Source organism: Echinops telfairi, unplaced genomic scaffold, assembly GCF_000313985.2.
Source record: "Echinops telfairi isolate 266 unplaced genomic scaffold, ASM31398v2 ScPeMD7_4;HRSCAF=17, whole genome shotgun sequence".
Lineage (NCBI taxonomy): Eukaryota > Metazoa > Chordata > Mammalia > Afrosoricida > Tenrecidae > Echinops > Echinops telfairi.
Window position 1 is genome coordinate 21,719,970 of NW_022103900.1, and position 12,780 is coordinate 21,732,749.

General features: G+C 33.9%; 1 protein-coding gene across 6 annotated transcripts in view; it reads right to left on the bottom strand.

Moving 5' to 3' along the window:
- Positions 1 to 12,780, bottom strand: part of GALNT13 (polypeptide N-acetylgalactosaminyltransferase 13) — a 594,009-nt gene that overhangs the window by 235,983 nt on the left and 345,246 nt on the right. For all 6 annotated transcript variants that reach the window (XR_006680924.1, XM_004703815.2, XM_045299235.1 and 3 more), the window contains exon 7: positions 4,256 to 4,373. Coding sequence is in view for 5 of the 6 variants with exons in the window: in XM_004703815.2 (XP_004703872.1) it covers positions 4,256 to 4,373 (118 nt within the window). In the remaining variant the exon portion in view is untranslated. The remainder of the gene's footprint in view (positions 1 to 4,255; positions 4,374 to 12,780) is intronic.

Genomic DNA, 12,780 nt, shown 5'->3' on the forward strand with positions numbered 1-12,780 from the left:
CTGCTCTATGGGATCGCTATGAGTCATAGCGATGAACTCATAGTGAGTTCATGTGGGGGAACCACTCCACTCCTCCTCCCCCTTCAGTAGCATAGTGAGTTATGGGTTTTGCTGCTAACCTCGAAGTCAGCAGTTTGAACCCACCAGCCACTCCATGGGGGAAAAAAATGAAGTTTTCTACTCCCATAAAAATTAGAGTTTCAGAAACCCAACGGGGGCAGTTCTACTTTCTCCCATTGGGTCACTATGAGTCAGAATCAACTTAATGACTGTGAATAATCCATTGTAAATATATTTTTTTAAATATGCTCATAAGGAGTATTAGCTGGTAGGCTTTTTGCTTTGTTTTTTCCTTGCTATGTCTTTAATAGGTTTTAGACTTTGAGTGACTTCAGTGTCATAGAATGAGTTTGGGTAGGATCCTTATTTCACTTAAAATATTGGTAATATTTTATATATAACCAACCACTGAGCTGTTCCATGGGAGAAAGATGGGACTTTCTGTTCCCATAAAATTTTCAGTCTCAGAAACATACAGTGTTTCCTCTCACCTACTTTGGACATATTGTCAGGAGACACTGGCCCCTGGAGACATGCTTGGTAACGTAATGGGACAGTACAAAGAGGAACAGCTTAGAAAAGATGGATTGACACAGGGGCTACATTGACGGGCTCAAACATAAAATCAATGGTGAGAATGGTACCGGGGAGAACAGTGTTTTCTTCCGTTGCACATAGGTTCACTAGGAATCACAACTGAGTTGAGGACACCTTACAACAGCAATAATTGTTCACTTGATTTCATCTTGATCAGTAACTAGTTGAATCCTATTATATATCTTTGAACTTTGATGTGTGGCCCAGAAAATCCTCCATATTGCTAAGTGTTCTGTGTGCAGATGGAAAAATGTGTCTTTGACTCTTGTTGGATAGTGTGCTTTATAAATGTTAATTAATTAAATTGACAAAGTTATTAAAAACTCTTTAACTTTACTGATTTTTTTTGTCCAGCTTTCTATCAATTATTTAGTAAGGTATATTTCATCTCTGGCTTTAAATCTCCTTGATTTTTATCACTGTTTCTTCATGTATTTTTAAGTTTTGTTATTAGATAGATGAAAGTTTAAGTTTCCTATACTCTAAGAATGAATTGGCCACAATATCACTTTGAAATGATATTTTTCTATAATAAAACTACTCTACAGGAAATATGTTTCTTAAGAGTAGTGTTAGTATGGCATATCTTTTACTTTTAGTGCAGTGATATCTTTGTATATGAAGGATTTTTTTGGTAAATATCTTACTGTTGAATCTTCCCTTGTTATTCAATTTTTTACTCAATACCTTTTAACTAAGATTTTTGTTTTATTTGAATAAGATTACCACTATAGTCCAGTTTAATTTTTTTTATCTTTTCCATTTGTGTTTTTTCATTCTTTTCTTCTTTAACTACCTTCTTTTTAGTGATTATATTTTTAATATTCCATTTTATCTTCATGGTTGTCATTAGTTTTAGCTCTTTCTTTTATTATAATAACAATAGGTTTTATACTACTTACACTTAACTTTCTATATAAAATACCCAGAAATTACTAGGTTTTCCAGTATGGTTGGTAATAATGGGAACTCTTACCTAGTCAGTATAAAATTTCCTTATTGTTGCTTTTAATATTTCATCATATTTTTATATGCTTGTAAATTCCCATACTTTCCTGGATATCAAAAATCAAGCAACACTCTTGTAGATTTATAATAATGTAGTTCTTTTTATTGGATGGGGTTCTAAGTTGGTATATACTTTTTATTTATCTTAGAAACCACAACTTCAAGACTTCAATATTACTATAATTGGTTCTCAACAGTTGAGGTTAGTATATTTGTCTACATTCATAGACAATGAAAAGAAAACCTCACACATAAATTTATAAAAGCAATGTTAGTTTATTGTCAATAATATATGTGTATCTCTGCAATGGGAATGTTGTTCTTTGAGAGGAAAGGGATATTTTGCTTTATTCATTGTTATATCCTCAGCATGTGGAGAGTGTAAAGAACATACTACAAATTTAATATGTTTTTGTCTCATAACTGAATGGGATATCAGGCTCAAGTTTTCTGATTCTAAATCCTCAATATGCTCTCATTTCACTGTCATGTATATTCTCATCAAATTAATCTAAATAATTATGATTTCTCTTTTTTTCAATATAGTATTTTAATATTTTCTTTAATTGAATATAGTCTTCATTTGGGTACTAACTTTAAGTAAATACATGTAGAGGAAAGCAAAATATAAATGAAGAGTGGAATAAAAACCAAAATGATAAAAATGAACAAAATTATACTAAAAAGAAATTTATGTTTATATTGGAAACTAAGGACATATTTTTAAAATATTTAAAATAGTATTTTAAAATAGGTTTAAAATATTTGAAAAACAGTCACAATATTTTATATCTTCATGATATCCAGCAACCAATTAGAGGAAACCTGTTTAATTTTCTAGGGATCTGATCATGTTTAGTACCATTGGTTGCACTGTCTTTTTCTCCTTGGTATCTATCTATGTCAAGTATCACATATATATGTGTGTGTGTGTTTTATTTATCTGTTTATTTCATTTCCTGGTGATATCCTCCTTTATACACTGATCCACAAGCTTAGCAGGTAAGAAGGAAACGGGGTGTAATTTAAGAAAGAGAAAGGAAAAAGTTAAGAAATGAGATCATAGATATTAGCAATATTATTATGTTACTTTGTTTCTTCTCATTAATCTCAATACTTAAGAAATATTGGTTAATGAATGAGTAAACAGTAGTATTATCATTATATCTAAATGTAAAATCCAATTATTTAAAACATTTTGATAAACTAAGCAACATGGGTGTTGCAGTGGATTAAGTTTTGAGCTGCTAATTATTAGGTGCATCATAGGAAAAACATGGGTTTGCTGGCTCCCGTAAGGATGTACGGTCTGGAGTTCCACTCTGTCCTATAAGGTCACTGTGAGTGGGCATAAACTCAATAGCAATGAGTATTGCATGGATAAACTGACTGAAAAAACAACAACTATTTTATTCATTTTGAGAACTATGATTTGTAACAAGTTTTAGCGCTCAAATTTCCCAATTGGCTGTGCAAAAATGTACCAATGAACTCATGTTAAGATTACATAATAAGAAAAATTGCATAATAAATATGAGAATAATAAAATAACATTAATGATGCTTTCAGACATTAGGCCATTAGGAAGTTCAAAGGTAAAGTAATATATCAAGTTCATTCTTATACTTCTAAAATAACTGAAATCATAAAAATTTGGTGTCTTATTTCTAAGTTTTCACATTTTTTCATATAGCATCATATATTTTTTAATGTGAATTTTTAAAAATTTACTTTCTCATTGTGAAATTAAGACATAACTTTAACTTCATATATAAAATATCTAATTTTTAATACTTTTATTATACAAATAATTAGACAAAATCATAGAAAATTTAAATACTTTACACTAAATTTTTAGAGGAAGAAAAACCATTATTATTAAATTACCTTTTTTTATTAGAAACACAACTATATGCAGTTTAGATAAAGGGGAAAAAGCATATCAATTCTTAACTAAATTTTAGCATTGTGGCATATTAATATGTCCATAATTAAAATTTCGAAGACAGAAAAATAGTAATATTATTTATGGCATATGTTTCCTAGGATCTTATTTGCCAGAATAACTGCTCTTATACTTGGAGAGAAATCTAATAAAAGAGTTTGCATAATTAAAAATTAATCATGTTACTTAGTGTTCTACCCAGAATTCTTTTATAAATGTGTCACATTTAAAGATATTTTAAAGTACTTAGTATTTAAGAATGCTGTCAGTAAGCAATTTCAAATTCAGTTCACATTATCCATTCCAAATTTCAATTTAAAAACACAAAACAATTTAGTAGGATATTGTTTTCCTTAAATAAAATTTTTCTTAGTTAAAAATAATTAAAGACCCAGATGTATTTTCTCTTTAATCAAATAATTATATTCATAACTTAAAAAATGCCTATCATCCGCTTCACAGTAAATATTACATGCAATGAAACTCTAGCAAAGCTTCTAAATATGTATTAGAATTATCAACTGATCAGTAATTTTCATCACTTCAGAAAAAAGAAAAAGATGTGATAGGAAAGTAGTGGGTCTGATATGTGCATGCTACAGCATAGTATGTTCAGTGTCAAAAAATAAAGTAAAATGCAATTACCCTAAAAGACATTTCAAGATTCTCTCCACCCCAGATATCCATTCCTGCATCGTAAGTTCCTATCTCTTCAAAGTAGTTTCTGTCAATAGAAAATAGGCCACCAGCCATAGTAGGGGTCCTAGTTGAAAAAACAAAAAGAAAAGAATATCTTTTGAAAACAATGTGTGGAGTTTCATGAGACTGTAGCAAAGTATTTCTGAGACATTTTAAATTAAAAAAAAAAAGTTCTCAAAAATCTCAAACTGGAAATTTAAAGTTAAGTTTAAGAGATTGTAAAAGTTACAAACAGCATTTTATTTCACATTTTCCATAGAACTAAGTTTAGATGAGTCTACATTTTTCTTAAAATAATCAAATAGATAAATTGAATGAGTGCTGATCATTTAAGACTGAGACATCTACCACCCTTATAAAAGGTGTAGTAAAGATAATTTATTTCCTTTAGCCCTGCCCTTAACATAATGAGCTGATCAGGAAATTACAAGCCGTAGTCTTTTGTCACACAGTTATAACTAATTTTAATGTGAACTCTAGACATGGTTTTACTAAGAAAAGATGAATCACCTATTCCATTATGAAAATTGTTAAATGTTATAAAGTATTTATAGGAAATAAGTATCTAATGATTATTATAAAATATTCTTAACATAATAGCATTACATCTCATTATTTTATTTTCTCAATCTAATTAAAAATGACAGAAGTAATCATATAGTCCCATGGATAAAGATAAATGTCATACACTATTCAGCAATTTTGAAAGATATTTGGCATGGATTTTAAAATTATTTTCTCTTGGGAATAAATGACTTGTGGTTCTTACATTTGAGACACTTTTAAAGAGATGTAAACATGTTAAGTTTTAAAAGAATTAATTCCATAAACACCATGATCAATGCATGAACTCTACCAGTCTCTCCATGTGAGCACCGTGAACTAAAGGAAACCATGAAAAGTCCAGCTTCCCCTACATGGATCCACATCGACCAGCACTGTGCTTGAAAGTTCACGGTCATATGCTGTGTGCGCCCAGTCCTTCCTACTCCTATCATTAGAACACATTTAGTATTTATCAACCTGCCTGCTGTGGTAGCAGCATAAGATACCCTTTAGAAAAAGAACTTATGCCTGCATACCATCCCCGAAAAATTCAGATCTAATTAGCCTGGGGGCTGTGCCAGTTATTTGGTATGTTATAAAGTCCCAGGGTATTCTGATGCACTGCCAATGATCAGAAACCCTGATCAGCTCATTAAGATTCAGAATAATCAATTGAATAATCTGTGAGTAAGATGCAGTAAATGCCTATAGGCCTTCTAACCATAACTCTTGATGGGATTTATTATAATTCCGTACTCTGTGCCTGTGGCTATGGTTCCCTTTTGGAAAGAGTTCTGTGTTATAGGATAAAACCCAAACTCACTCACTGCCACCCAGTGAATTGACACCCGTCGTGCCCCTATAAAGCCAGGGTGGAATTGTTCCTGTGAGTTAATGGATTCTCTCTCATCTCTCATCCCTCTCCCAAAGAGCAGCTGGTAGTTTTGATCTGCTGGTCTTGAGGTTAACAGCCCAACGCATAACCATTATGACATCGAGGCTCCTTTTACAGGACAAACCAAAAACTTAACTGTCATCAAGTCCATCTCCTAGGGACCTAGAGCACAGGTGGAACTGCCCCTGTGAGCTTGCGGGACGGTAACTGTAGCTCGACGGGGTGCATTTTCCTTCATTTCTGTTTGGGAAATGGTCAGCCAACAATAAACACAGTTCCATCCAAGCTATTCCTCCGGACCGTGGAACAGAGGGAGAGATGGGGTGACTTCCTGGTTTACAGAGGCAAAACCCAAGGGACCAGAAAGACTGAAGACCTGAGATAAGTTTCGCAGAGGAGAGGTGTTGCTGTGGACTGACTCCTACCAGGTAGCTGGGAAGCTGAGGCGCAGAGAGATTGTGTTGCTGGCTGAGGTGAGATGGCCTATGACTGTATTCGAACTGTTTACTGACCCTGACTTTGCGTAAGTTATCTATTAACTTCCCTCATAAACTCCATCAATCATGAGTCTGGTCTCCGAGTTCTTTATGATCATTATAAAAAAAAAAATGTATGGAACCCAGCATAGAAGTTGAGTGTCGTGGGAGGAATGGTTAGTATCAGAATAGGATAAAGAAGGATAGAAGGTAAAATCGTGGCTTACAGGCCCCCGCCTTACATGCTGGCTATCGCAGTGAGATTTATTTGTTATTTTTAAGTAAGTACTGCTTTTCTCTAAGTGATATCATCCCTTGTCACAGGTTATTTTCATATCTCTAATTGAACAGTAGAGCTCACTGAAAAACCATCAGATAATCTAATACTTGGACATCCACCGTATTGCAAAGTTCTATATTTCTCCCAGTGCGCTCACTATTTTATACTCGAGTAATTAACTACCCGTCAGTTGGTGTGGCAAATCCTTACCTAGCCTCAGGGCTGTTTTATTACTTCCAGCCTTGCTGGGTTCCTATCAGGAATGGTATCATTGACCTTCTGAGTTATAATGTGAAACACTAACAAAGCTAACCAGATGGTAATTATGGAGTAGTCATGACCCTCACCTGATTGGGGTTTGGGGACTCTATAGCAGTAACTACATAAAGTATTACCGTGCTGGCTAGTCTATTTAATAAAATGTGAAACAAAAATTGCAGCAATTATCCTATCATAATACAACCAAGTGCTTAAGAATGTTAAGTGATGCATTTTTAATGATCAGTTCCAAGCACCTAACCACTTATCTGCTTACTAATAAAGAACTAATGTATTTGAATATATAATGAATTTCTTCTCTCAGTCGGTCATCATTCTTATAAATATGTGGGAAAATATTTAATTAATGGATAAAAATTAATTATGCATGTTTAACCATAAGAATAACAATAAATTCTACTTAAACTTGAAGGTAATGAACAATTTGATTATAATTCCTCACAAAACAAACAAAAATCTCACTACTCCTAGAGAGGATCCCAAGCCCTCAAAATTCCATGTCAGCTCTCTCACACAGTCTAGAAATGTCATACTATACTAAGTAGTATTTAACATCTATAATCAAAGCTAATGCAGTATGACATGTTCAGTGCCGAGTTAACTACTATGCAATATGCATAGTGCTTTCTTTACCTAAGTCCATGTGAACCTGAAGGCGCCCTGGTGGCGCAATGGTCAAGTATTCTGCTGTTAATTGGAAAGCAGGTAGTTCAAATCCAACAGTGGTTCCATGGGGAAGATGTGACAGTCTGCTACCCTGAAGATTTGTAGCTTGGAAACCCTATGGGGAAGTTCAACTCTGTTCAATACACTTATTAAAAGTAGGAATTTACTCAACAACTGAAGGTGTAGGCTTGATTGGTATGTACAATGAATTCAAAAGTGCCTAGCAAATTAAATACTTTGATTAAAATTGAATAAAGTAAAATCACTTGATTTGTACAGTCAGTCACAATGTCAAAACAGCCAACCAATTCAATCAAGTATACAGTATTTTGAAAAGAAGAACCATCCAAATGCCTGTGAACACTATCTACCCCACAGTAAGTTGATAAGGATGAAGTGAGTAAATTTAAGAAAAGCACACAGCATAGTGCCAAGCACAGCATAAACTCTTGAAAGGGCTAGGTGATGCGTTATTGCAGTTAGTTAAGCAAAAGTCTTTTGGATTACTTTTACTTGTTTCATTTTATTGAATGATGGCACAAATAGAGAAAAAATACAATGTAAAGTTAATTCACATATGAGTCTTTCTAAAGGGGCGGGGTGTTATTAGATTTTGGTATCTACTAACTGAGAGCAGTTGTATCTCAGTGGTCAGATGAGAGTTGCTTGCACGTGTACTGAAGTGATTGATAGTGGCAGACGCATACCAAGGGCAAAGAGCCTTGCTAGTACACACGCCTTGGCTCCTCTCCTCTGCTTATGAAGGGTCTAGTAGTAGTTCTGCTGACCAGAGCTGTTTGTAGGGTCACTTGTAATGACCTTGCATTGAACTATGGAAGACATCAGCCTATCTAGGTTAGTGTGTATGTTTTTAAAAATGCTACTTATTTTTCAGTGAGCTACATTTAATTTTGCATGCTCTTTGACCCTAGGTGCTATATTTAAATAATTAGATACAAATCGCACATTTACTATAATGTAGCTTCATATCAAGTCCTGGTATGCTAATTCTAAAAAAAGGAAAAGTAAATGGATAAATAAATTGATTTCAGTACTCTTTGCTGTGGTGGTTTTATATTACCACACTCCATTCATAGCCACTTATAAAATGTTCTGTTACACTGGGCTTAGGGTAATTCCAACAGTTTTTTGTTTTGTTTTTTAACTCAGTATGGTCTTCAGCATCAAACTGTAATGTTTTCTCCCTTTATGAAATAGTAAAAATTGTCTAGTACCCAAAACACCCTTCTCCAAAAGAGATTGTACCTCTGAATATTTCTCAGCCACCTAACCCCCAAATAACTCATCCTTCTACCATTACCTCTTAGAACAACTTCACTGTAGTCCACTTATATCATATTAAATATACACATCATTTTTATAACATCTTGAGCTCTCTCAAATAGTCCTTACAGTTGGTTTAAATTAATTTCAAGTCTTCATCTCATCAGCCCTTCCCATTATATGTGGGGATTTCAAAATCCATTTGAACACCCCTTAAAATACCATGACCTTATTGTTTGCAAAACTATTCAGCTCTAATTACCTTTCACTTGATTTTAGCTCTCCATATGCACATACCCTTATTTGAAATTAATTATAAAGGCTGCTTCTGAAAATACAATTTCCTAAGTTTTTATTCTTTGTCAGTGATTATGAGTCCTTATTCTCACATTGGCGGCCTTGTTTGAGTACATAGTGGGCTACTAATTGCAAGACCAATTATTTAAATCCACCAGCAGCTCTGTGGGAGAAAGATGGGGCCATCTGCTTTACAGGTCTGATATTCTCACATTCATTCATCCCTTAAGGGGGGGCTTCATTCTCTCCTTCTCTTTCCTTCCCCCCTCTTCGCTCACTTTGATATTCTCACATTCATTCATCCTTTAAGGGGGGGGGGTTCTCTCTCTCTCTCTCTCTCTCTCTCTCTCTCTCTCTCTCTTCTCCCTCCATCCCTCCCTCCTCTCACCCTGCTTTATTATTCTGCCCGTCTGTATTATCTAGCTTAGCACCTTTGGTTCTTTGTCCTTGTCTGAATTAATTTTACTCTTGTATCTCACAGTCTTGGTAAATTTATTCTTTACTTCACCTACTTCTTTTTGTACATCAAAGAATCATTAGAAAAGTAATATGATGAGACCAATCATTTATACTACAAATCCATGCTATCGAATCTCTGCTTACTCCACAGATTACTAACAATTGTTACATCTATGTTTAATTATGCCCATGTCTCATTTCAACTTATCCACCCCCCGCCCCCCCCCTACAAAACTAAAATCTACTTAGAATCTTCTCAAGACAGGGGATTCATAAATGTGTGAAATTCAAACTTCTTCCATTTCTCCTTGATATTGTTTATTCATTTTCCTCCAGGCAACCTCCTCCTTTTTGTGTGAGAGGGAAATATAGTCTCTTTTCCCCTCATTTTGGGCTGCCATACTTTGCCCTTAGTCATTTTTGTCCTTACAATTCATCCGGCTGCATATACACTGACTGTTAACATTTGTTTTATACCTTTGTTTTCTAAGTTTTCACCTGAGCTTACAAATCTGCTCCATTACATTCCATCTCATACCAAAATACATGTTTTATGCCACTGCACTCATTCAAATCCAGGACATACATTTTAGATTCCCTTCAAATGAAATATTCTTATTGAAAGGATACTTTCTATGTACTCCCTCAACTCCTATGGCCTGCTAACTAGAATTTAGATCCTGTATTTCATCTACTCTTAACTTCTTTTGGAAAGTCTCCAGTTGATTCTGAACTCCAACAGCCTGCTCTCAGCATTTCACATAATGGATCAGCGCCCCTCACTCCTTTCCCCCATCATTCCTGTGGCATCGCTTCATGGAGGCATTCTTTCTCCAAGCCTGACTACTCATTGTACTACAGCATTTCAAGCCCCGTCTTCTATTTCACTTCCGGTGATCAGTCTGGAGAAGGTCTTTGTAAATACAGGTGTGACGTGAGTACAGCACTATTGTAATATTTTTTCAGATAAGTGCATTTAATCATTATCTTTTCTTTATGAAATGTACTTCTTCCAAGGGTCTTTCAGTGTCTCTTTGCTCTCTGTTCTCTTCCCGCTTAAGCTCATTTGTCAGGAACTCTTCTTTACCTGTAGCTTTTATGGAGCTGACTTTTGATGGGTATTTTAATTTCTCATTTCTTCCCTCTGTACCAATCATATTTTTAAATTACTCAGTAGATGCTTTCTTCCAACATAACATTTCTGACTCTGCTTAATTGTTATAATGTACCACTTTGATTTTCCTCCTTTTCCACATATTTTTCTTTCTTTGTGGTCTATTTCCTTCCGTTTTCCTATTATAAAAGGACAAAATCTCATTTCAACACTTGATTTTTGGCCTAGATTCTATCATTTCTCAAATACTTCCATTTTCCTAAAGGATTTTTTACTCTCTGATCGCTTTTATCATAATCGCAATTTCTGTTTGTTAATGGAACACTCTCACTGTTAGCTACTGTTACAGCAAAGTTATTCTACAGATTAATTATTTTTAATAAAAATTCCTCTAGAAATACTAGACAGATCCTCAAATTCATTTCAGTACACAAATTTCAGCCTCTGATACTATAATCAGTGATCTGGTACCACACAATAAACTTTTTTCTAACTTTTGTTGTTATTAAGTGCCATAAATTTGACAGACACTTAATACATATGTTCACTTTGGATATTATGGCAAGCATGTGAGCAATGGAATAAAATGCTATCAGTTTCTTAGACATCTTCATACTCTGCTAAGGATTAAAGCATTGTAATCCATCAGGTTTTTACTGGCTAGTTTACAGAGGCAGATGGGTAGGCCTTTTTACTAATGTTTCTAAGTTGGAAGCCTCCTCTGAAACTTATCCAGTATCATATCAAGTCAGATAAGTGGAAATTGCACATGAGTATTATTGATTGGGAACTGAACTTAAGTTTTCTGCATGGAAAACAAGACTTCTACTAATGCACCACAAAAAATCTGTTTACTCCCTTTTTCACTACTCTGATTCTTAAAAAAAAAAAGTTCTGCTTTTCATTATTTCATTTGGTAAATATTTCATACTTTATCACCTTTGGTATATACAATGCTATTAATATCATTTCCATAAAAGATGCTTTTAGCACTTTCTTCCAATCTGGACAAAATCTTCCCCTTCTAGCTTATTTTTTAGCTCTATCTCCTTCTAAGACTTGTGGTGTCTAATAAAGTATATTTATTTATGTATATTTATGTAGATATATCAAATATATTGGATTAATTACTTTTATTTGACATGTATTTAGAAAATAAAATGATCACAAGAATCACAAATCTCAATGGCCATAAAACAACATATCTGAAAAGTTAAAATGAGTTGCAATGTCATGTATACAATAACAAAACAAAAGTAATTATTGCATTAAGCAAATTGCTAAATCAGAAATATTCCAGGGTTTTTAAAATCCCTCCCAGATGTATTTTAGTTGAAAGAAACTAAAAGCAGAAGGATGTTTTCCTCTGTGTTTTCGACAATGCAAAGGCATTTGAATGTGCAGATCACAACAAATTATGGATAACACTGTTAAGAATGGGAAATGAAAAACATTTACTTGAATCCATGCAAAACCAGCACAAAGACCAAGAGGTCATTGTTCAAAAAGGAAAAAAGAGATACTACACTGTTAAAAATCAGAAAAAGTATGCATCAGAGTTGATCTTTTAAACATACTTATAAGTTGGTATGCTGAACAAATAATCCAGAATGAATTGGGGTATGAAGAGGAATATAACATCAGAATGAGAATATGTCTCATAAACCAACTGTGATATGCAGATGACACCACTTTGCTTGCAGAACGTGAAGATGGCTTGAAGCACATACTCATGGCTATCAGAAACTACAGACTTCAGGGAGGATTACACCTCAATCTACAAATGTTATTAAAGTCCTCACGACTGTACCAATAGGCATCGTTATGACTCATGATACACAATGAAAAAACTGATGTTTTCAAAGATTTATTTTTGCTTGAATTCATAATCAACACTATGGAAGCCATGCTCAAGAAATCAAATTATTACATTGGCAATTTGTTGGAAGAAAGCCTCTTTAATGTGTTACAGAGGGAAAAAAATCACTTGGAGTAATCGTGCACCTCACCTGAGCCATGGTAATTTCAATCATCTCAAACTTATATTTATTTTTTAAAATAATAAATATTAATAGCTTCGTATGGCAAAATAATTTGCAGGTTTAGAGTCCAGGTGGAAAGTAAATATTGCTTCTCTTCTATTTCCCTTTTCTGTCCACTAAACCCCACATACCG